We start from the raw sequence: 26372 nt of genomic DNA on the forward strand, positions 1-26372 counted from the left end.
GCCACTACATAGCACTGAGCACCCAGGTCTCTGAACAGCTCAGCCATTGACTGTACCTCTTTTTATACCCTTTTAACACCAATGATCTCCTCATTTATAAAATAAAAGTGTTTAACTAAATTATCATTAAACTCTAATATTCTAAGCCCCTTTTCTATGCAAAAGGAATTCTGAGAAAAGGATCAATAGGGCTGGAGTTCCAGGGCAAAGCTTGGTGGAGGGACTTGACAACATGAGCCCCAAGGGCCATGTAAGATTTCCCTAGTCAGAGTTATAAATGGAGAGAAGGGGCACAGAGAAGATAATGAGCTTGAAATGCTCATGGCAAAACAAGAGAAACCATGCTAAGTGGACAAAAGAATAACTACTAGACCACAGTGAGAAATAAAATTCCGTTGAGTGGCCGGGGCCCAATTTTACTGTCTGGACATCAGCAAAGGGTAAGTCACTGGAGACTTTTGAGCAGATGAATGAAAAAAGCTGAAATTGCGAAGGAATCTCATGGGCCTTCTAGGCCAGCCCATACTGGAACAAATTTCCTTTACAGCAAAGTGGACTTGCATCTTTCATCCAGCCTTTGCTTAAGGATGTTGAAGTCCTGAATCCTGAAGCTGCTCTTCCTAGCAGTGGTCAGCTCTGTCAAAAAGCTTCCCTTCATGAAATCTAAACATGCATTTTTGCCCTTCTGCCATCCCAAACCCCCAGAGTATCTAGTGTTGCCTTCTGGGACCTAAACTATCTTCCATACTGCAGATTTTCAGACATTCTATGAGAATTGCCATTTCCCCCAACAAGATTTTTCTCCAGGTTAAACAATCCAAGCATCATCAACTGAGGCTCTAGCAGGGGTCCTCAAACTTTTTAAATAGGGGGCCAGTTCACTGTCCCTCAGACTGTTGGAAGGCCAGACTATAGTAAAAACAAAAACTTTGTTTTGTGGGCCTTTAAATAAAGAAACTTCATAGCCCTGGGTGAGGGGGATAATCGTCCTCTGGTGCTGCTTCTGACCCACAGGCTGTAGTTTGAGGACCCCTACTCTAGGGCATCATTTTACTCAAAGGCTCTTCACAAATCCTAGGTGTCCTTCAATTTGTTAGTGACCACACTGAACTAGACCAATATCCCAGATTTCTAGGACCATGAACTCCCTCATCCTGGATACTATGCCTCTGGTAATGCAGAATTATATATTATCTTATATGATAGCCATGCCTATTTGGCTATTTGTCCATTTTTTTTAACCCAAGTATAAACTTTACACTTCTCAATGTTAAATTTCACAGGATTGAAGAATTAGAACTCAATGAAACCCCATTCAGGATCACTGAACCCAATTTTTTTCATTTCACAGATAAGGAAATCTCTAAAATTTCACCTCATTAAATTTGGCCCAACATTCAAACCTGCCAAAATCTCTATGATTCTTGAGGAGAGATGTCATGAAAATAGAGTCTAAGAAAGATGAATAGAATAGTAGGTATGAGTGAAGAAAGACTAAAAAATCAATTGGGAGATTAGTATAATCCAAGCATGAGGTAATAAAAGTCAGAACTATGGTTATGGCAACAAGAAGGGAGATAAAATGACAACCGTTTTTCAAGGCAGAATAAACAATTCGTGGTTTTGAACTAGTAAGAGATTAATGTTCAAATAGGTATAAAGTAGCTAGGATAAAGCATGGGCCTAGATTCAAAAAGGATGAGTTCAATCAAATCTAGCTTCAGACCTTTACCAGCTAGAGAATAATAATGGCACCTACCTAATAGGGTTATTGTGAGGATCAAATGAGATAATAGTTGTAAAGTGTTTAGCACACATAGTAGACACTTAAAAAAATAAATACTTGTTCTCTGTCCTCAAAAGAGGTTGTGTTCTTAGCTAACCTAAGATCACACAGTGTAACAAAAGAACCAGGATTAGAATTCAGGCCCCCCTGATCCCTAGGTTCAGCATTCTCCCCATAACCCCCATTCTGATTCTTGATAATTCCAATATTGATATTGACTAGGAAACTGATGGGGCTACTTAAGAGGGTTTGGGGAAGGGTGTTATTCAAATGGAAATGTGCACTACACATATATAGACTGCAATTTGAATGAGAAGAAAGGGGCTAAAGATTTGGAAACCTGGAAATCATGACCTGAGAGACTACAAATGTAGCCACTGAGATGGATAAACTCTAGGCAGAGAAGTTTAGGAACAAATTTTAACAAAATTTACCCAAAATACTCATGGAAAAAAACCCACTACATAATTTCTTTCTTGCAGCATCCCCTATGAACTAATAACATTTTCTTTGATCATTGTACTTTCCTAGGAGCAAAGTAAAAATTGGTATCTTGAACAATTTTTTTCAGTTTCTGTAACTAGAAAACAATAACATGACAACAAGAGTAATGTTGGCATAAGACATTAAGATAATGAAAAATATCAGATAATGTAAATTTTTACTATAATTCAAAGATTTAACTATTTACTGTGACTGTCAACAATTATTTTAAATGAGAGGTGGGAGGTGGGTAATTTTTAGTTTGAAATAATGCTTACCTCTGAAAATCTGTTTTAATATCAATAAACATTTAAATAGCATAAAAAGTGTAATCAACATTAGATTATCTCCACATCTATGGTTATTGTAAGTAATAAGAAATAACTACTATTTTCATCTAATAGAAAAAATTCCATTCTAAGGAAAACAATCTCAAGTCTTTTAGTCACAATAAGATATATTTAAACATTAAGTGGAAAAAACATTCTTGATTAATTTTGAAGTTGAGTGAAAGTACAATTTGTACATAAACAAAAGTATCATCATTATATATTTGCCAGGCAATGCCATATATATACATATATATATATATATATATATATATATATGTATGTATTCATTAAAAGCATTTCAACCAATGCAAATTGAACTTATTCCATGCAAAATAAGGCATCTTCAAAGTTTCCTTAAAATAAAAAGTAAAGCAAATTGAGAGAGAAGCTGTTTGCTACCATGATGCCTATCAGTTTGATGAAAATTTTTCTAAATCTTTTGTCCTGATATACTATAGATAAACTTTAGCATGTGCTGGGGTATGCCTTATATAATAACTAATGTATATAATACATCTAGACCCAAGACTGAGCATAATAAATATTTCCACTGATAGAGGATTATAATTATGATTTTTTGCATCTTTGGTGATATACATTATTTATATTAAAGTCCTTGGCTGGAAATGAATTTTTTTCTTTTCTATTTTTAATGAGTCAGTCAGGGTCACACAGCTAGTAAGTGTCAAATGTCTGAGACTACATTTGAACTGAGGTCCTCTACTATATCATCTAGCTGTCCCAGAAGTGAATTTTACAATCATAGTACTGTCCCTATGAAAAAATGCAATGGAGATCATAATAATTCATTTTGGAACATAATTTTCAATGGTACTATCTATAAATCATTTAACACCACAACTTCTAAAGATTGAAAATTGTGATTCCCTCAAAAGGCAACAGAGAGATATGTATTGCATTACTGCTGTTGATGGTTTGTGCATAAAAAGCAAGGTGCCATCCAAGACATGTATGTCCAGAAAAGGATAAATACAAGTCATGTTGCCAGAGTATGGAATAAGAGGTAGAGACCAGAGGAGGGCTTCCAAGGTGGAAGATCCTTTATGGAGGATTGATGCATATGACTAAGAATTGAGGAGGATAAGAAGTCATGGATTGTAATGGGCTGAGGTTTGAGTTGATGCACTGAGGTCCCAAGTACGTGAGGCTAAATAGTAATTGGACTATACTCTATTAATATACATGATTGGAGAAAGAATGGTCCCTGCCCACTCTCTGTGCAAGTCCTGATGTGCTGTATAGGAAATGATGATTTTGGTGGGTGGAGGCAGAGAGACAGGAAGAGAAGCGGAGAGATTGAGCCTGGGTTCCATGCTTGTAGCTGCTGGTCGTGTGGCTTCTGGTCTAGCTAGCTTCTTGGCTCAGCTACACACATTGCTATCGCCGATTCTCTTCCACCTCCGATCTTTCTTCACTGAGAATAAAGACTGACGATTTTCCCCTAACCTGAATTCCTGACTCCAGCTGATTTTAAAATACCCGGTCTTCGCAATGGATGATGGGTTATACTTTATCTTACTGTTAGGAGAGATTTCAGACCCATTTAAGTACTCATGAATATTTCAAGAAAAGTAAAGACATCTACTACCATAGAACATATGACCTGGATAGGGCTTCAGAGGACTGGCTCTGAAGTAGCAAAGGTTAAATACCTTGGACCTAAGGTCCCGAAGTTACTGTTAGAGCTGATACTCCAGCTCAATGTCTCAAGTGATAGATAAGCAGTCCTCTCAATCTATCTACTTTTTTTAAAAATTTCAGTCTTTCCAAAAATGAGCATATGTACCCACTTACCCCATACCTATATGAAATGCAGTTCACAAAAAGGGAAAGAGCAGAAGGTAAAAATGTAATGAGAATTTGATGTTAAAGTAAATTCTGAACTACATTGTTCTGATAACAAGAATATTTCCAGCCCTAGAGTTGAGCAATCTATAGGACACCATACTCCAAAGCAACAAAAACACTGTGGAAATTCTATTGCTTCAATTATTGCCTGTTAGTGAATGTGTCACAGAGATCAGGAATTCAATGAGACAAATTACAGGACTTTCCATTTTAAGACTCTGTGAAAGCCCCACTCCTTTTTGGTGCCAGTCTTCTCCTGGAGACGCCCATGGTTACAGAATCACAAAACACCATCATCTCCCAAGAATAAAAATAGAGGGGAACCTAAAGAACCATCAAGGCTGTCCAGCAGCAGGCCACGGCAGGTGACCCACAACAGTGCCCAGGGGTCTGGGCCAAGGGCAGAAGTACTAGGGGTGCTGCCCAGGCATGGCAGCATAAGTAGTGGGAGTTCCAGGCTCCCTGGGGGGCTGAGACCCACATGATAGGGATGGCTCACGAGGGATACTTCCACATGGAGCAGCGGCCACAAACCAATCATAGAGTTCTAGAGAGGTGGAGTAAAGGGGGGCTCCGTGGGCCTCAGCTCTCTTGGCTGGCTCCGCTTGCCAAGGCCCTTCAGCTCCAAACTGGAGTGATTCTCTGGTGCTTTGGGGGGGGGGGAAGAGAAGACATCCTAGGGCACAACAAATTAAACAGTCACCGCACGGAGCCCACTGGTCCACATTCTTTAAGGGGCAGCCGCTGTAGAGAGAACATGGGGCTGGGGTCAGGAAGGCTGAGCTCAGGGCCAGCTTCCTTGGGCAAGTTCTTTTGCCCAGTCTCCTCAGTTTCCTTGTCTGCAAAATGAACTGGAGAAGGAAATGGCAAACCACTTGCCAAGAAAACCCCAAAGAGGTCACAAAGCATTTGACACAACTGAAAGGATCAAAGAAATATCAAAATCCCCTTTAAATGCTATCAAACAGTATCTCAAAGCATGAATTCCACATACCTGTACTCTTAAACCAGAAGCTGCCAGTGAGGAGTGGTTTAAAAAAAAAAAAAAAAAAAAAAAAAAAAAAAGGCAGTCTATTAAAGTTCCAAAGAATTCATTTCACATGACCTTGAGCATTCTGAGAATACAAGGGGCTATTTAACATTTATTATCCAATACAGCAAGCAAATAACTACTGAAATTTCTCCATCACTGCTAAGATGAACAGAACAAGCCAAAAGGAAAGAGTTTTCTTTTTTCCAAAGTGGGGATTATGTAGAACCAATTATTTTTGTATTGACAACATACCAAACAGTTTTCCTATAATGTGAGAATTTTTTTTTTGTCAAAAACCAAAAATTCCTTTTTGTTTGAATTGTGTCAAATATTAACTTTGCTGTGACAGCCAAAACTAGTTTTTCGCCTGTACAGACTGTCCTCAGAGAGCTATTGCTCTATCATAAATCCCCTGTACAAACAGCTGGAAAGCAGTTAAAGCTAACCTTGTCTTCATTTGGGGACTATGATCAATAAATGTCAACTACACATTATTATACTGACATAGTTTAGATAAGAAAATTACATTAAGAAGGAAAAAAATGAGGTAAAGTTGAGTTCTATCAATAATCTTAATCAAGTTCATCTATTCCTTAAGATCTAAATTAATGCTAAAAATAACTTTACTCTTACATTTTAAAACAGTACTTTTCCACTCGAAAAAAAAAAGCATATAATTTATCTAAGGAAACAATGAAGAAACATTCATAAGGGTACTGCACATTCCATGATTTATATCTGTTTGATTTTTTTTAAGTCCTCCTGTGAGGCAATACTAAAGTCATTTACACTGCACTGTGGCAGACATGATCCAACAGGGACCAAACGAGCCCTTCTATACATTTTCCCTAGGACTTCAGCTCAGGAGCATACATATCTCCACACCACTATTAGATTCAATTCATAATAATAATAATAATTGATATTTATGTAGAGTTTATAGTTAGCCTTACAAATGTTCCCTCATTTGATCCTCACAACAATCCTGGGGAGGAGGTGCTGCCATTATTTCCATTTTACAGATGAGGACACTGAGGCAGACAGAGGTGAGAGGATTTGCCTGGAGTTATACAGCTGGCCAGACTGGCTTAATCCACTGCACCACTCACCTGGCCAACTTGAAGGGGAAAATAAAAACTGAGAGCACCAATGAGGTGTAAAGGAAAGGGGATTACTTCAAAGTCAAAGAAATACAGGTCCTTGGGGACTCTGTCTACACTTCCGCCAGTGGGCTTCCTAGAGGCCTAGTAACCGAAGTCTGTTTGTTCCTCTTCACATGTGTAAAATCTCACCATCTGGGACAGGATTCTTGTTAGCCTGTGCCTGGACAGCAATCTGTTTCTCACCCAGGCCTCATAAATTTATTCAACTGAAATATGATTAACATTTACATAGAGTTATCTTTTCACAGCTCTATCCTACCCCCAAGGCACAATTTGTTCCTTACAGTTTAGCATTGCCACCAACCCCCAGGTCCTTATGGAATCACTGGGTGGGGGAGAAGGGAGGAGCCACAAATGCTTACCCCACACTAACAAACTTCTCTCTGAGAAGTAAAACTGACATTTTCTCACTTGTCATTCTTTTTAAAATACCATCTTAAAGGGAGAAGCGAGGTAGTGCAGTGAATAGAACACCAGCCCTGAAGTCAGGAGGATCTGAGTTTAAATCCGGCCTCAGACACTTAACACTTAACACTTGGACACAACACTAGGAAGTGTTACTTCCTAGCTGTGTGACCCTGGGCAAGTCATTTAACCCCACCTGCCTCAGAAAAAAAAAAGGGGGAAAAAAAAAATATATATATATACAAATACTAACTTAAAAAACACAAAATTTAGTAACACTGATTTAACAAAGTGCAAGTTAAAAACTAATTTTCAAAAACTATGAAACTTTCCTAGTGTAGGATATTTCTCTTACACTCAATTCCCAAAGAATTTATAATGTGGCCTTTCAGAATCTGAAGCGGAAAACTGAGCAGCCTTAAATAATCTACCCCAGGAATTACAAGTAGCCCCAAAGAACAGGAACCATCTCACTTTTGTTTTAAATCTCCCAGGTCTACCCTAGTACTTCGAGGAAGAAATTAGATGTAAAAAGTTGACAAGAAAATAGTAGTGGAATTAGTTAGTGGTTGAATTAGTCCTAGAATCAAAGTTTTCCTATGATAATCCAATACCCTAGAAACTCAGAGGTGGAACCTCAGAGGAAAATTTAATAAACATTTCCAGAATGAATCAATTTATTAATTTCTTGATTTAATTTAAGAGAAAAAAAGTTATTTGTTGTTTAAAAAAACTCATTTAGGTAATTTTTTTTCTTTCAGAAAGAGTCTAAAAGAAGCATTTTTTTTTCTTATTTCTTTGGAGGAATATGAATTAATAATGACAGAGATTGACCAATCCCATAAGAGAAGATGCACTCCTTTTCTTGCAGAGATATGGGACACTGCATAGTCATCAGATCCAACTGAAGTGCTAATTTTATTAAACTGCTTCTTTTCCTCTTTCTTTTTATGTTTTACTATAAGGAATAAAGGGCACCAGATAGGAGGGTAGGGATATATTCAAGAATAAATGTGATGTAAAAACAAAAGATACCAAAGAAAAATTGTAACATTTTATAAGGAGTAAATTAATTATGTAAAAAAGCAAAATACATAATAGATTATTTTATAATTTACAGGGCAGAAATCATCGACATTGCATCACAATGTAATGAAGAGTCTACACCTAAAATCAGAAGAGACTTGATTTCAATCTTGCCACAGAGAAAGCTAACCATGAGATCATGAGGAAAAAATCACTTCACCTTGTTCTGCCTCAATTTGTTCATCTGAGCTAATGCATTGTAAAGCACTGCAGAAACATCCCCACTAGATATAGGGACATATGCTTTTCTTCAACTACATCAGCTTTCCTGTGTCAGTGATTAGGCCAAGATCTTGAGTAATTAGAGCACTCATCTAGCAGGTTTAATCACACACAAAGGAAAATCAGCACATGTGAAGAATACCTGCCTCCAGATAGGGACATGCAGCCTGAACAACCCAGTGAGCTTGTCCATCAGTGTAAGTACCTTGGGTGTACTTTGCAAATGATCACCTGGGACCATAATCAAACAGGTGAAAGAGAAGAATCTGTATCTCATCTTTTTAATATTAATAATCTACCAAAACTAAAATAAGTAATTATGAATCATCACACTTGCGTCTCCAAAGACTCAAAAACGAGTATTACTCATGGAATACAGGACAGGCTTATAGTGGACATGGGGACTCTAAAACACAGGACAATGAGAATTATTACAAGCTGGAAGAGAGTATATACTTGATGTGGGCCTGAGCCTGAAGTCAAAAAGACTCAGCTTCCTGAGTACAAATCCGGCCTCAGATACTTATTAACTGTGTGACCTCATTCAAGTCACTTAACCTGTTTTGTCTCAGTTTCCTCATCTGGAAAGTGAGGTGGAGAAGGAAAAAAAAAGCCCCTCCAGCAATTCTGCCAAGAAAGCCCCAAATGGGTCATGAAGAGTTGAATACAAGTGAAATGACTGAACAAGAAGTTGATTAAAAAAGATGGGTTGGTCAAGAGCAAGAACAAGGATGACTGCTGGGTAGCTCGAGTGCTCTGCTAACTCTTAGGACATCTGACAGTGCCTCTTGTTGTGTACTTTTGGGAGGACATAGAAAAAAACTATTCATTAAATTGAGCAGTCTGTGTCATTAGATGGAATTTTGACACTGATGAGGGCACAAATCCTTTTAAGTTTCCCTTAAAGACTGCAAGTTAACTTAGCACACAAAAACCAGAAATCTTTTGTTTAGGAATAGAGAAATGCACACTAAAATCAGATCTAGTACAAAAGGTTTAATGATGTATCTCATGCCTACCTAATATTCAATTAAAAAAATGTCTTTCTGCAAAAAAATCATTAATCCTTTAAAATAATAAGTAGGATTTAATGCACTAACTTTTGCAAAGCACTTTATATGTCTCATTTGAATCTCACAAAAACCTTGTGTAGTACATGCTACAGATACTGTGATGTTATCACTTGACATATGAAGAGACTGGCTATGGGAGATAAAATGACTTTCATATAGTCCTGCAAAATAGGATTTAAACTTAGATATTTTTCTGTTTCCAAGTCCAGTATCTATCCACAATGTCACACTGCCTCAAATGAATATAGTCATATTTCATATTTCATGTGAAAGCAAAGGCACACTCCAACAATTATTTTTACTTTCTTATTTCTATAATTTAAAAGAATGTAGCACTATGATTTCTATTAACCCAAACCACAATTATCTATTATTGGAATAATGATGTTTTTATAGTCTTCTTTGATATGTAGGTACTTGATGATAAAATAGCCAGGGGTTATTTCTGAGGTTTCAGCAGTGTAGAAAACATGCTGAACTTGGAATCAGAAGTCATGGCCTCTAGCCCTTGTCTGTCTTTGTCACCTACTATAACCCTATATAATTTAAACTTCTGAACCTCAGTTTGCACACTTGTAAAAAGGAGATTATCCATGAAAAAGTAGTAGGCACCTACTAGGTATCAGGCACTGTGCTTGGCACTGAGGATATGGTAATCCCTACTCACCAGGAGCTTCCCTCAGATGGAGGAGCCAGGTCTATTTGTAATTAGATACAAAATCAATGTAAAGTGAATCAATTCCATTAAAGATAAAGGCATTGAATACAGGCTACTTTGGGAGCCAGGGTGCTGGTAGGTGAAGGATCAGGAAGGGTAATTGATGGTACTTGAGCAGTATCCTAAAGGAAGTGAGGTGCTCTTTACAGTAAAGGTAAGGAGGGCAGGGTGGCCAGTAAAGCCCCCAGGATGGGAGCTGGGGTACTGTACGTGAGGAATAGAGAAAACGTGCTCATCGCCTTACCAGATAGGATGGGACATAGGAAATGTAGTCGGAATCCAATTCCACATGTATCCATTGGGTATACACATGGTACAAGACTCTAGGGGGACGAAGGGCAAAAGCTAATCCAGCCCTAATCTCCAGGAGCCTACCTTTTGCTGAGAGCAAACCTGTCTACAGAAAAGTAAAAATGTCAAAGGCAAAAGCACTACCCAGGGGGAGGGGGAGAGTCAGCAGGAGGATTCTGTGGTACGATGTAGTGCCTGGGCTGTTTGGGGTTGGAAGGCAGCCTAGCCTTCACAAAGACAGACAAAGGGAGGCCGCTGTCATTCAGGACAAGGAGAACCCGCTCTGGGGCCCTGTCCTGATTAGAGAGCACATGAGCACATACTCAGGAGTCCCACTAAGTCAGTGATTCCTATTTGACTCTGGCCATCCTCCAGCCCATCAGACCTACACAGACCATGCACTGGGAACCTTAATCTACACAGCTTTGGAATGCCAACCGACAAACTCCTGCCTATGAAAGCTGGTGCACGTGCTTTCCATTTCACCTGCTGCATGTCTCCCACCCCTTCTACCTCATGCTTTGAGAATCAAAATTAGATCAATACTGTCACTGCTATTGAAATGGGCATTTCAATCAACTCTGATGTGCTTCCATGGAGCTTGACATTCATGAAGAACCAGCAAAAGAGACTGAGAAGAAACAGGTAGGAAGATGCGAGGAAAATCAGGGGAGAACACTGTCACAAAACTCTAGAAAAAAGAAGTGTCCAGGAGGAAAGGGTAGTCAAATGTTATAGGGAAATCAGGATCAGGAAATGGGCTTTGAACAGGAGTTGAGTAAATTAAGAAAATGGAAAATCAGGGTATTTGAAAGAGCATCAATATATATTTTGAAGTTCCCTAATAAAAGGCAAGAGATGGGGAAAACAGAACAACTACAAGTCACATAATGAATTCACCGAAAAAGAAAGGAACATGTCCTGAACGTCAATAGATAATACTACCAGAAGCTAAAATGTTGATGTTTTGGGATGGTGAGAACCTTAATGGAGAAAAGGCTCCTTATTTGGTAAAGGGAGTAAATGAAGAATCTGTCAGTGGCAATTCAAATTGAGGGGTATTCTGACTCACCCCATCATGACCGATAAGTCAGAGTATGAAAAAAACAATATAGAAAGGGTATTATAAAATATAATAGAACTGGTGTCATCAGGGGTGATTCAAATCTCAGTGACAGCCAGAACATAGGAGAAGTGAGAAAGACGCTTAGGATGAAGATTGTTCATTATGAAACAAGCATTTCAAAGGTTCTAGTGGATGAGGTGGACAGATTCTCAAACCTCAAATTCATAGAGGAATACAGACTTCCTAAAATCAGCCTTACAACAAAGAAGAAGGAATAATTTCTAGATGGCACATTCTAGCTTTCTTGCACTATAAGGCAGAATTCACAAAATTTAGAGATTTTCTGATAGGAACTCCAAGTTTATGAGATCTACCCTTCTGGAAAGACAAGGAGAATCCCTAGAAAGCTCTGGCCTCTTGGAAAGAAAAGAGTATTGTATTTATTCCCTCTCCTATTTCATTCCTCAATTGGAAGCCTAAAGAGCAGCAGGAGAATGAAGCTTTGATATGAATAAGCAAAAGACATGGCTTTTGCTCTTTGATATTACCATGAATAATTAAGAGAGTGTAAGTCCAATGGGAAAGGGCTTGATATTGCTTATCTAGTAGTCCCAACTACATTTCTCTTCTAGGAGAATACAAACCTTTCTTAGTAGCAACAAGAGACTAAATGATACATGAGTCCCTAGGAAAGAGTTAAACACACAAAAAGTAAGAGTAGGACAGCCTTCACCACTTGTAACCCCATGTTTATTTTCTTCCTGAGGAAAGGTGCAATCTTCATGGTGCTGCTATGAATCTGAGGAAAGGTGGGACTCAGAGAAAGAAGTAAAACTGTATAAATCTTTTAGCAGTTACTGTGAGTCCATCATGTTGTTTATGAAATCTCTGGGGTGAAACAAAGAGTACCTTGTGGCTAACATAGGTACTGTTATTTGGATCCTTTTACAAAAAGGATGGGCCCATTTCACTCTCATCTGTGGAGGTCTAGGCAGGAGCTACATATTAAAAAATATTCTAGGATTTCCCAGAGGCAACTCTTTTAGGGAGGATGGGTAAAATATGATTCAAAGTCAGTGAATAGGATATTAATTCCAAGATGGAATCTGGCCCACATAAACCCAGGGCTTGGGGTGTGACACATCACAAACAATCTCCACCTAAACCTCTACTCTGATGTCTCCCTGTGTCCTGAAAAGGACTCTGTGTTCTCAAAATCAATGCAAGTGAAGTACAAGCTCTGGCAGGTCCTACACCAGTCTGGCAAAACTCTCTGGAGTACTAAATGTCTGTCATCTGAGTATTAGCTAAAATAACTTCAAAGATGCTCATCACAAACGGGTTCAAGGTTTGGCTACCTCATAATGAAGATTCTTGGAAATAAAATTCATATTAAGCCATCTGCTAAGGCCTGTAGAAGTTGTGAGCAGGACCAATGGAGAAAGGATTTATATGATTAAAATCCCAAATCCTTGGAAATACTGTAGCAATAACAAGTACAAACATAAAAATAAACATTTGCTCACTTGCCAAAATCAAATAAAAAAATTAACCTTGATGATTAAAGACTGGATGATAATAGAGACTTGATATGTAGAAAACAAACTATAATCTTGCACTGCTAAATGTTTAGAAGACTTAAATCTATCTCATCATCTTAGCACAGAAGCATATTGGGATACTATTTTAAATTCTCCTAGAATTAGAGCAGTATACAGTTGGGAAGAGATCAATGATGATCGGCTTCAGTGCTGGAGAACAATATTCAAAGAGTCACACAGCTCTATGGAATAAAGTGGTTCTTTTATAAACAATCTTGCTTCTAAATTTTTTCCATTTTTAAGTCCTGTAATAAAGTTATCAAAGATTATTAGCATTCTGTTCAATTTTAGCTACTCTTTGCGGGTGCTGCAGGTGCTGCTGGTGCTGCTGATGCTGCTTAATATTAACTCCCTTTATCCCTCTCCCCTTTTGTAAGGGAGGGAGAGAAGTGAGAGTAGTGATGAGTAAAAAAGCAAGGTGAAAGTATTATATGAGTGGGACATAAAGATAAATGTGCAATGAAAGTTCATATTCTTGTAGAACACACAAAGAAACCAGAGGAGATGTTAAGTCTACCTTTCTAGTTCATATGGAGTGGGGAGTTCTCCGCGGCTGCATATCTCCATATTGCAGCTTGGTGAGCATAAGAGAAGGGGCAGGGGCCATACCCTGCCTTGATTCAGAGTACCCTTTTCAGTTGGCTGCTTAGCTCAAACCCAGTATACCCACAAAAGACTCAGAATAAAGACTTGCTTCCCTGGAAGAAGGAAGAACTATTATGGGCTACTAGGGCCCTAGAGGCTCCTCTCACCAGTGGCCATGTAGGCATCGCACCGTTCTTTCTTTTCTGCCTCCATCCTATTTCACCTTTCCTGATCTCAGGTGAATGAGTATCTAAAAGAACAGGTTATAAAACCCTGTGACCTTCAAAACGTCAGAGGAGCCACCCAAACTCTAGGAAATGGAGTCCATCCCCAAGTCTGCAGCAGCCATGTCCAAGGCAGGGCCAGATCTGAGAGTCTGACCAGGTCAATCCAGCACAACAGCACACTGACCCGTTCTGCAAGGGAGCCTCAACCACTAGTTGGACCAAAAAGGTGGGAGTCGCATTAGCAGTCAGTCCTGTAACAAGTGTTTTATTAAGCACCTGCTATGAACCAAACACTATGTGAAGCACCGGGAATACAAAATAAGGGCCATAAAGAGAAAACAAAATGGGGGAAAAACCAGTTCCTATTCTCAAAAGATCACAATCTAACCAATCAAACTAACTAAATAAATATTATTCCCTGACCACAACTGCCATGAATTATTGACAGCTAAATCCAAATACAAGTGATCAACTTTGTCTTTATAGCTCTACCAGTGAAAATAAAATACAACTTTGAGCAATACTACAAAAGAGAAACAGATAAAGACAAGGCACAGAAAGAGAGAGTGAGAGAGAGAGAGAGAGAGAGAGAGAGAGAGAGAGAGAGTTAGAGAGAGAGAGAAAGAGAGAGAGTTAGAGAGAGAAAGAGAGAGAAAGACAGAGACAGACAGACAGAGACAGAGAGAAAAACAGAGACAGAGAGACAGAGAGAAAAGAAGAGGAGAGAAACAGTGAGGGAGGGAAAGAGAGAGATCACAATCTGATTAGGGAGACAATATGTACAAACAAAATGCAGCCAGGATCAGCTGGAGATAATCCAGAGAGACAAGGCACCATCATTAAGGTGGGTTAGGAAAAGCTTCCAATAGAAAATGGGATTTTACAGTGAGATGATTCAGGCCAGTTCCAAAGGTTTTGTGATGAAGAAATCCATCTGCACCCAGAGAGAGGACTTTGGGGTCTGAACGTGGACCACAACATAGTATTTTCACTTTTTGTTTGTTGCTTGCATTTTTTTTTCCTTTTTGATCTGATTTTTCTTGTTCAGTCTGGTAACTGTGGAAAAACGTATAGAAGAATTGCAAACGTTTAACATATATTGGATTGCTTGCCATCTAGGGGAGGGAGTAGAGAGAAGGGAGGGAAAAAAATTGGAACACAAGATTTGTGAGAGTAAATGCTGAAAACTATTTTAGCATGTATTTTGAAAATTAAAAAATCTATTATAAAAAAAAGAAAATGGGATTTTAGCTGGTATTTAGAGAAAGCCAGGATGAGGAGGGAGAATGTTTTAGCCCAATGAAAGTGCCTGCAGTCAAGATGTGGAATATCTTGTGTAAGGCAGAATAAGGAGGCCAGTGTTGCTGGATGGCAGAGTACAAGGAGCCAAATAAGGAGCAGGAAGATGGAAATGGGAGTCAGGGATGAGATTGTGAAGGGCTTTGCATAACTGGATCCTAAAGATGAAACACTGGAGTTTATTGAGGAGAATAAACTGAAATTTATTGAGGAGAGTCAGACTTGGGCTTTAGGAAGATCAATTTGTGACCTGAGTGGAGCAGGGAATACAATGGGGAGAGGCTTGGGGCAGGCAGATCCAGCAGTAGGCATGAGGTGATAAAGGTCTGCACTAAAAGGCTGGCAGTGTCAGGGGAGATGAGGAGGTATATAATAAAAATACTGTGAAAGAAGAATTGACAGGATTTGACAATTGCATAGATATAAGGAGTGAGAAAATGGAGAGTTCTGGGTCTGGATTCAAGAAGACCCAACTTCAAATCTGGTCCTGGGCAAGTCACTTTACCACTGTCTGCCTCAGTTTCCCCCACTGTAAAATGAGAGTAACGAAAACACCTACCTCCCAGGATTGCCATAAGGATAAGAATATAATATTTGCAAAAAGCACTTAACAGAATGTTCCACATGGAAGCTTTGGGGGGTGGGGGTGGGGGGTGGGGGGAGAAAATGCCTTTTGTATGTTGAGTTGAAGATGTTTATAGGACATCCAGTTTGAGCTATCCAATATGTAGTTGGAGATGCAAGAATTCAGATGAAGAGAAAGGTTAGTCCTGGATAAGCAGATCAAGAATGAATTCTTGGGAGCTAATGAGATCACCAAATGAAACAGAATAAAGAGAGAAGGGAAGAGAGCCCAACCCCAGAGCCCCAGAGGACACCAATGGTCAGTGGGTGTGACCTCTAGTCTGAGAAGGAACAGTTAGACAGGTAAAAAAAGAACCAGAAAAAAAAAAAAAAGCAGAGAGAAGAGAGTCTCAAAAAGAGGGCGATTAACAGTTACAATGAGATGAGGACTGAAAAAAGTTGCTTTGGCAAATTAGAGATGATAGATAACTTTGTAAAGAGTTGTGTCATTTGAATAGATATTGACCATGGCAGGGACCATTTTAAATGTGAGTCCAATCTCCCAGGGACTGAGGTGGTAGGCAGGGGTCCTCAAACTATGGCCCATGGGCCAGATGCGGCAGCTGAGGATGTTTATCCCCCTCACCCAGGGCTATGAAGTTTCTTTATTTAAAGGCCCACAAAACAAAGTTTTTGTTTTTACTATAGTCCGGCCCTCCAACAGTCTGAGGGGCAGTGAACTGGCCCCTTATTTAAAAAGTTTGAGGACCCCTGTGAGAATGAGCTCCTGGTATTGGAGGCTTGGAGACTTTAGTTCCTGCTATATCTTTTCTGTTAAAGATCCTTTGTAAACAGCTAAATGACACATAGTTCATTGACTATTGAGAGATCAGTTACAAAAACCCAATTATTGGGACAGTAACGACCGTTGATCAATATTGAAGAGAACACACTAGATAGGAGCTCGTGAGGGTTAGTATTTGAAAGGCACACCCAACCCCTCCAAGCAGTAGTCTTGCTCTGGAGCATTATGCTGCCTGGGTGAGGGCCGTTTGGAAGAGAGGGAACCCAGAGAATATCCCTATATGTCCATGAACCTGAGTGATTAGATGAGGAGGGATCTAGTCAGGGATTAAAAGGTATGTGATTAGTAATAAAACAACAGATACTACTAGAAGATTTATTACTTATTACAGCAACCCGTATCTTTAAAAAGAGCTTTTATCTACGTTATCCCTTGTTATCTTCTATAATTAAAAAGTTTTAGGACTGGGTATTCATGAGTGAACTGTTTAATAGACAGTGAATATTTTCACAATTACAAGATTTCCAAAAATCTATTTGCTCAATCTATTTAGTATATATGTTGAGAAAGGAAATGGAAGCACAGATTCATTTAAACCTAGTTTTTATATAGTGCTCTGAATAGAGCATAAATCTAAATGACTTCTCTTTATGCTTCAATTTCCCCCATCTTAAAAAAAAAAAAAATAAGATGATTGGGCTTGCTTTTTGTTTAAACTTTGTCACCATCTTTAATTAACATTATAAAACACTCTGTGACCTCTGGGTAAACAGTATCATAGAAGTTCAAAATCATTATCATCAAAAATAAGCAACTGACAAACCCTCTAAGTGCCTATAAAGCAAATATTTTTAGAAGTCAAGATATCAACAACAGTCAAAGAGCGCCACCTAATGTTCGACATGGATTTTAAGTTTTATTATTCATTTAATTGTTTATTTATTAATTTTTAATTTATATCATACATAATATATAATAATAATATAATTTATAAATTAATTATTTGTATAATAATATAATTTATTAAACAGTTTTTATAAGTAGCACATAGCTCCTATTCATTTTAATTATAGAATTCTGCTACAGGTAAAGATTTCAACAGCAAAGGCCATAACCCAATATCAAACATTTAAAATATAACTATCTAAAAATGCCCCACCAGCAGAAGAATAATTGCCACTGTCTTCAGGGAAGGCCTTCACTGCAGGAGTGCCGCGGAATCTATCCGGCTTCATGTTCTTCACACACACACACACACACACACTCAGGCCGAAGTGGTTGGTCTCCCTAGTCTCACCACAAGGAAGTATCTAAGGCCGCATTTGATCTCAGGCTGCCCAGACTACAGGCCCGCCGGCCTGCCCCAAGCCTATTTACATAGCCCTAAACCCTTTAACATCCTTCCCCCAATCCCCATCCCCATCCTGACTGCCAAGAGCGCCACCATGCCAGTCTTTCACTTGCCCTTCTCTCTCCCCTCCCCCTCACCGGCCTGCACTGAAGGTGTGGTGGAGGCTCTCTTCTGTGCCCTCCCTCCTCTGGCACCTCACCGTCATTGCTTCATCCCTGGACTACTGCAATGGCCTGCTCCTCGCTCTCCCTGCTGCAGTCCCTCTTTCCTCCATTCAGGTGTTCCAAGGTCTGGCAATGCTGCCTTCCAGGAGCTCCTTCACCTCTCCAGGAGCAAATATAAAAAATCTTCTCTTTGGTAATCTGCCATCCCCTTCCTTTCCAGGTTTCTCACACCTTATACCTCCACCCTGACCCACTCCCCCTTCCAATGCCTGCACGCTCCTGCCTCCTGGCCTATTTATTTCTCCACCATCAGACAAACCATTTCCGTCGGTTATGTCCATGCTGGGATGGCTCTCCCTCCTCATGCCTACCCTGAAGTAAAAAATTAAGGGGTCAAGAGATTGGAGGTAACAGTGAGTTAGGGCTGCAAAGCGGAAGTGAATCGACAACTTGGGGTCAAAGGAGGGCATTTCAGAGTTGACGAACACTGAAAGGTGCATTTGGGGAGTGGGGTGGCCACATCTCTGTGGAGGAAGACAGGGTGAAGGAGGAAGTCACCGAAATGAGTAAACTAAGGAACTGGGAGGAACTGAGGGTGCTTGTGGGAATACCAACAGCTATGCTGAAATCCCTTAGCCTGCCTCGCGGACTCGGTATCCGGATCTGACCCATCCATCCCACTGCTTCTGCGACCTGTTTCCGACCACCCCGATCTCTCATCTCCAAGCTTCCCAAAGCCACTGGGCCCTGGCCCGCCCTACACACACTGTGGCTCTGACTCACCATTTGCTCCAGCTGCTCCCCACGCGTCCCTGGCCTCTCTCTGGCCGCCTCTCCTAAGAGAGCATCGGGGACCACCTCCTCCTCTTCCTGCCCTCCTGCCCCATCACTGCACTGACACTGCCCTCCCCAAAGTAGCCCCGGTCTCTCAGGTGCCGTCAAACGGCCTGGCCGCGGCCCCCCGCGGCCCTGAGCAGCCCCGAGGCTGTTGATCCTCTCCCCCCGGGGGCATGGGGGGCACCGGACTGCCCCTTCTGCCAGTCTCCTCGGCGGGCTTCGGGCAGAGGGGCTCTGTGCTGGGCCGCCTCCACCCTGACCCTTTCCTGCGGACGCCTGGCCGGATCTCACTCTACAGGCCCAAGGCAGGCCCCCTCGCCTCTGCTTTACCCCCACACGGGCGTCTGGGGCCGCTGCCTGCCACCACCCAGACGCACAACGAGGCCGCGAGCTCCGGCACCAGGGGCGGGCCCTGAGCTCCGCCCCCTCCCCCACGTTCGGGCCGGCTTGCGGCCCTCTCCCCGCGCCCACGCGCCCACGCGCCCGCCCCCGGGCGCGGCCTTTGCCGCTGGGCTTCCCTGGCTTGTCAGGGCTCCGCCCCCCCGCCGGTGAGGACCTGACACGAGCGCAACCCCGTGGGACGCGTGGGGCGGGGGCAGCGTTTCCCTTGGCCCTCGTGGGCCGGAGGGAAGGCTCAGGCAAGGCTTCCTGCGCGAGGAAGCGGCGCCGCTTCCCTGCCCACACAAGGCGCTCCGCAGACCTGGTAGCGATCCCGAGAAATACCAGGGACCGAGAAGCTCTAGCACAAACGAATCGCAGACTCTCCGGGGGATGGACTTCAGAAGCCATTCTGCCCGATAGAGCCTTGAAAGGGAATCCCGCTCTTCCACACAGTTGACACTTGGTCATCCAGCCTTTGCTTAAAGACCCGAGTTCAAATCCTGGCCCACTTCTAGCTGTGTGACCCTGGGCAAGATATTTCAGCTCGTCTGCCTCAGTTTATTCATCTATGACATGGTGATAATAACAGAGTTCACCTCCCAGGTTTATTGTGTGGATCAAATGAGATAATATCTGTCGGGTGCTCTGCACACCTTAAAACATGGTAAAGTCTCTTTTTTGTAACTCACCCAAGTATAGAATCAAAATTGAATCGAAACTTACAGATTATATCCAATACCTTCTGTTCAGATTAGGAGCCCCCTCTTAACTGCAAGGTACAAGCAAAGAGAAATGGACAGTTGTGTGGAGTTAGTTCTTTCTAAAAATTATATTTGGAACTTGAACCAAAGTCTAACTGAACTAGAAACTAAAGGGTGAGAGCAAAACATAACAAAAATACAATACTACTTAAAGCTGTTTATTGAGCAATCTAATTTAATAACAAAAATATGAGAATTCCAACTGGATTTCATTTGCTTTCACTTGTCCTACCCAGAAGCTAGTTGAGACAGAAAATACATAAAAGACATAGGATGAAAAAGGGAAATGAAGGTAAGACAAGAGAAAATAAGGATCTCAATGATCTACATCAGGGGTCCTCAAACTTTTTAAATAGGGGGCCAGTTCACTATCCCTCAGACTGTTGGAGGGCCAGACTATAGTAAAAACAAAAACTTTGTTTTGTGGGCCTTTAAATAAAGAAACTTCATAGCCCTGAGTGAGGGAGATAATCGTTCTCAGGGGCCGCATCTGGCCCACGGACCCTAGTTTGAGGACCCCTGATATATAGTAGATGATAGATGACCAATTCCTGAATAATAATTTATTTTTTTTAATTCCATGTTAAACAGAGAAATTTTTTATTTTACAATTTGAGTAAGTTTTTTTTGTGAAAAGAAAATCAGAAAAGAAGTAAATATTTGAAAAACTTTTTAAACACTGTGCAGACGTAGTTAAACAAAATGAATACAAAAAAAAAAAAAAAAGTGAAATGATCTCTCACATTCTGAATAGGACCTATAATACACTGCTTCCAAAACTGTGCTTTATAAGACCTAGATATCCAAATGTAAATGCTCCTTCTCTACTCTGGAGGATGGATCAAAGAATCAGCAATTCTTTCTATCATAGCTCTGAGCCCCCAACCAGAAATAGTCTGGCAAAACAATGTTTAATGTTAAATCCTTTTTTCTCCACAGCCTTCTTGTCCCCCCTAACCCCCATTATTTCCAAAAAGTACAGACTAGCTAGCAAAAGCTTATGGTTAATACTGCTTAGAAATACAGAATAAACATTTAAAACTACTTAGACTTTCCTATGCTCAGGAAGAAAACCTTAAGATTACTTACTAGGAAGTCCAAGGGAAGAATGGAAATACAAGATTACTGCCTTAAAGTCATGAGAGTAATATCCCAACTTTTCTCCCCATATTCCTTGAGCCCATTTTGCTTCAGAAGCCTGGTTCACAGGGAGAAGACCCATTTTTGATGGTAGTGATTCAAAACCAGTCTCATAGCTTCCATTTCTCCAGCTATATGCATCATTTTAGAATGAGTCTCTTTCCTAGAATGACTGAATTGACTTTTTAAAGATGACCCAGAAGCTTTTCTGAATCACTTAAAGAACTTTCTAATACTTCATTAGGCAATTATCTAGAAGAGCTGGAACTTTATAGTTTTAATATCTTTTTATTGAGTCCCTTTTTCTCTGATTATGTCTAAGACAGACCAACTCCTTCCCATAAAGATGTATGTATATGCAAACAAACACAAAATAGTACCCCTATAGTAGAGGATCAGATGGACCCACCCAGTGAGAGATCTCCTTAACAGGCTGCTCCTCTGAAGAAAAAAGAATGAATGCCAGGAAGACTGTATCCCTAAGTGACTAAAGAAAGCTTTCCAAGGCAGCATGATGTATGTGGAATATGTTTAGAAGAATTGCACATGTTTAACATATATTGGTTTACTTGCTGTTTAGGCGGGGGGAGAAAAGGAGAGAGGGAGAAAATGTGAAACGTAAGGTTTTATAAAGGTGAATGGTAAAAACTATCTTTGCCTATATTTGGGGAAAAAAGTTATTAATTAAAAAAATAATAATAATAAACTATGTAAGGCTGTACCAGTCTGAGATGAATATAAAATATCCATTTTTCGGTCTATAAAACTGTTTTCCTTTTCAAGGGGAAGTATAAGAAGATGTGTGAATATATTGGGTTCCTTGTAGTTGTCCTAGCAAACCTGTGAATGGGATTGATTGGATGAAGCTTTCTCAGTTTGAGACTAAGTCACGTGATCCCTATTCCCAGAGCTGGGAGATCAGGCCTTGGACTCTAGGTCTAAGAAGGTGCCTGGGAAGTCACATGATATCTACAGGAAAGTTACAAGAAGTGAAGTGATCCATGGGAAGCTGACAACATTGGTGACCATTAATCAAGGATGGTTACATCCTTTTAGTCTATCCAATGAAAAGATTTGGGTCTTTTCCTATTTAATTGGGTGTTCTACTTCCCGCTGGTCAAGTTCACAAGCACATGGCTCCCACCTGGGAGTTGGGATGGCTCCCAGATGTGCTTGGGCCTCCTCCTGCGGGATTAAATAAATGTTTTCTCTTTGTATTTGAAGATGTCTCTGATTAGTTAATTTGGGAAAGAACCTATGAGTTCTTTATGTCTTATGCAGTTTCTGCAAAGAAAGACTAAATTGTTGTCTGGTACCTGGTATCTGCTGTACATTGAGCACCTTTTGTAGAAGGGATTTTTACCCACTTTTTAGGAGAAAACTTGGATATGATAAATGGAAGCTTAGTTCTAAAATTGTCCCTGGAGTATCAGGGTAGTGGGATCCTAGAGTGAAAAAGGATACCAAGTTCAGTCCTGAACTTGAGGCTATGGGAACTCAAAGCACTTTGTGGAAGGTGTCTACAGAGCTGTAGAGAATATGTTTGGAATCTTGTTCTTTTTGAAATGTACATGAATCAAAACAAACTCTTAGCTCACTGAGTAAGAAGTCACCAAATCCAATCCCCTCAATTCACAACTAAAAATAATAAAGCCCAGGGGGTAAAGTAATTTACTCCAAATCACACATTTAAGGAGTCATGAAGGCAGGACCTCCGATTCCAAATCCAGAGCTCTTTCCACTGCATCACTAATGCCATAAGTAAATTGTCATTTTAAAATTACATATGGAAAAAAATGGATACTGAATGTCAATATCCATTTAAAAATAATGTGGAAAAGGCTGAGCAAATAAGGAGAGATCACAATGGAAGCATTCAGGCAAAGTCCTGTGTGGGATGTAGAAGATCCTTACCCAAAATGACTACTCAAAGATCACTCAAAATAGAAAGCAGAAAGGTTGTTTATTAAACCTCCGGAGGATGAACTGTCCCATCACGAGATAAGAGAAAGCTTGTGGTAGGTAGGAGGGCTAAAGAAGTAGTAAAGATACACAGCTTTTATACAAGAGATTACATCACAAGTAAGAGAGCATTGAAAAGGGGTGGGGGAAGCATCTAATTGGTTGTTGCTATTGGAATGGAAGGTTTCTGTTTCCCCAAAATCACCTGATTTCTAGGAAACAGAAAATCAGGCCTTTAGGCTTCAGATAATTAGGCAGACAGTGGTCAAGCTAATAGAGTAAATATTGATAAATGTCAAATACTGATAAATGTCATCAGCTCAAGTAAATATGTTTACAGCTGGCTAAGGCTCAAGTACATATGGGCCTGCACATATTATACAGGTCATAGGGGAAACACAGAAATAATGAAACTAAAATACAGAAAAAGAATTCACATATTCCTATAAGTTCTTCACCTTATCTCTCTATTTCACGCAGTCCCTAAAAACACAAACACCACAGACAGGTAGGAAAAGATAAGGAGGTTTGAATAGTTGCAATGTCATTTAAACATTTTAATGGTAAACCATATGAAGTCCTTCCTTTGTAATAACTGTATGATGTTCTTTCTACTAAATCCTACAGTGTTGTTTCTCATCTCTCCCCGCTGTTAGCGTCTCATCTCAACAGGTTATGTTGTACTTATGTAATGATTTTTATTGTGTATCTGCTTATTTGTTTATGTATTACCTCCCCCCCTAAAATATAACCTTGAGGGAAAGGGCTATTTTGTTTTGTCTTGATATCTTCAGGACCAAACATCAATTCCTGTACATGGCTGACATTTAATTGAGCTGATTATATCAAGGGAGACAAAGTAGATACTGTGTTGATAAATGTCCAGAGCAGAGAACCAATGGAAAATAATTTCACCAGAACAGTACAGGAAGGAAAGAAAAAACCTTTATTAAGCACCTACTTTGTGCCAGGTACTATGTTAAGTATTTTACAAATATTATCTCATTTGATCCTAACCATAACCCTTGGCAGGTAGGTGATAGTTTTGTCCCCATTTTATGGTTGCGGAAATAGAGGCAAATTGAAGTTAAATGACTTGCCCCCTGTCACAAATCTAAGGGTTGCATTTGAATTCGGTTCTTCCTGACTCATCATTCCTTTGACTGTGACATCTTCAACAATCTTACAAATTATCTTGTTTTCAAGGGACCCTAATGAATTGAATCAAGTCTAGAACATTTCAGAACTTGCTAAATGAAATTCATTATCATTCAAAAGAATTCAACTTGATATGAACTTTTAAACAACAAATGGATGTTATTATTATCAAAAGTAAATACATTGAAAAAGATACAAAATTCCAGCTTTCACCACTATGTATACATCAGACAACTGTCTTTATAACAAAGCATATTCCCTAAGTTTTCTCTTTTGTTAAAAGCCTTACTACCTTTGAACGAGGCTTGACCGCCAAGCTTGAATGAGCTGCTATCTTTCCAAGTGAAGAGCCAGCTGAAACAGCAGACAGAATGCTGGTGCTGGAGCCAGGACAGACCGGAGTTCAAATCCAACTTAAATAGCCATCAGCAGGGCGACCGTGAGCAAGCTATCACATGGTCTTGTTTCCTTTCTGAATCACTATGGACTTATTCCTATATCATACAGTTATATAACATAAGGCCACAATTTTATAGCTAGTTAGCTCTCCTCAACTCAGTTTCTTCATCAGTAAAATGGGGGGTGTAAATTGTACCTCCCCTCTGGGAAGATATGTAAATCATTTTGCAAACCTTAAAATAATCAATAAATGTCTAGCTATTAGGAGATGGGACATGAATCCAGTAGTTAATCACTACATTAATCTATAAAGTACAGGTTTTAAAATACTGAAAAACAGATAACTAAAAATACATGCAAGAAAGAACCATATGAAAATTCCATCGGCATCCAGAAAGAGAACTATGGATACTGAATGTGGAAGAAGTCTAGTTTTCACCTTTTGTATGATTTTTCTTTCTTATATGGTTTTTTCATTTTTTGTCTAATTTTTCTTGTGAAACATGACAAATATAAAAATATGTTTAAAAGGATTACACATGTTTAACCTATATCAAACTGCTTACTGTCTTGGGGGAAAAGGAGATAAAAGAGGAAGGGAGAAAAATTTGGAACACAGTGTCTTACCAAAATGACTGTTGAAAACTATCTTTACATATATTGGCTAGCTGTGTGACCCTGGGCAAGTCACTTAATTCCAATTGCCTCAGGAAAAAAAAAAGTACATATATTTGGAAAAATAAAATACTATTGAGAAAAAAACCAATGAGCCATACGACTATAAATTCCACCATCTTTTGATTAAGATAAGCAGTGACCTTCAATTAGATCATTGACATACATTTACAGACATCATTGCACAGAAACAAATACTGTTTCTCATTTCATTACATAGTTACTCTCGGACTGAAATAGTCAAGACTCCCGTGATGCTATGCATCTGAAAAGAGCTGCACGCAGCCAAGTGGTACAGTGGATAGTGTTGTAGTTAGGGAGATCCGAGTTCAAATACAGCCTTCGGTATTTTTGACCTTAGCAAGTCATTAAACCTGTCTCCGGTTTCTTCGTGTGTAAATCCCAGGGATTTTATGAGTATAAAGTGAGATACTTGCAAAGTGCTTTGGAAATGTTTCTAATTAATCCTAAGTAACATCTACACGGTGCTTTAAGGTTTGCAAGAGCTTGACTAGCTATATAAAATGCTAGTATTTACAAACACAGCCGAACTATTCCACAATCTCGGGCTTAGACGAGGGATGGGGTCAAGAGGCACAGCATCCCTGATGCTGGGGCGCGCTGGGGGTAAATGACAACAGAAGCAGGGTAGCCAGAAAATGCGGAGGGAGCAAGGTCCGCAGCGGAGCTCAAGCCCCAGGCCAATCCTGTTCCCCAGGAGATAAACCCATGACGTCATCTTCCCCTCTACTCCCTCTCCCCCCTCTCTCCCCCCCCCCCCCCCCCCCCCCCGGGAGAGGAGAAAGAGGGATGGTGGATAGAGGAAACGGGCTAAGACGTGTGGAACCAGGGCGGCTCCCTCCCACCCATCCCTAAGCACTCGGGGACCTGGATGTGGTGAGGGGCAACATTCCCAGGGCTAACGGGAGGTGGGGC

At 40.1% G+C, this 26372-nt stretch overlaps 1 protein-coding gene across 1 annotated transcript in view; it reads right to left on the reverse strand.

Annotated features, from left to right (window-relative positions):
* The window catches only part of NME7 (NME/NM23 family member 7), a 150799-nt gene extending 131006 nt beyond the window's left edge, over positions 1–19793 (reverse strand). Inside the window, exon 1 of the mRNA XM_012547661.3 lies at positions 18907–19793. Coding sequence (XP_012403115.2) covers positions 18907–19749 — 843 coding nt within the window. The 5' untranslated portion in view covers positions 19750–19793. The remainder of the gene's footprint in view (positions 1–18906) is intronic.
* Between the last annotated feature and the right edge of the window lie 6579 nt (positions 19794–26372).

Source organism: Sarcophilus harrisii, chromosome 4 (genome assembly GCF_902635505.1).
Source record: "Sarcophilus harrisii chromosome 4, mSarHar1.11, whole genome shotgun sequence".
NCBI lineage: Eukaryota > Metazoa > Chordata > Mammalia > Dasyuromorphia > Dasyuridae > Sarcophilus > Sarcophilus harrisii.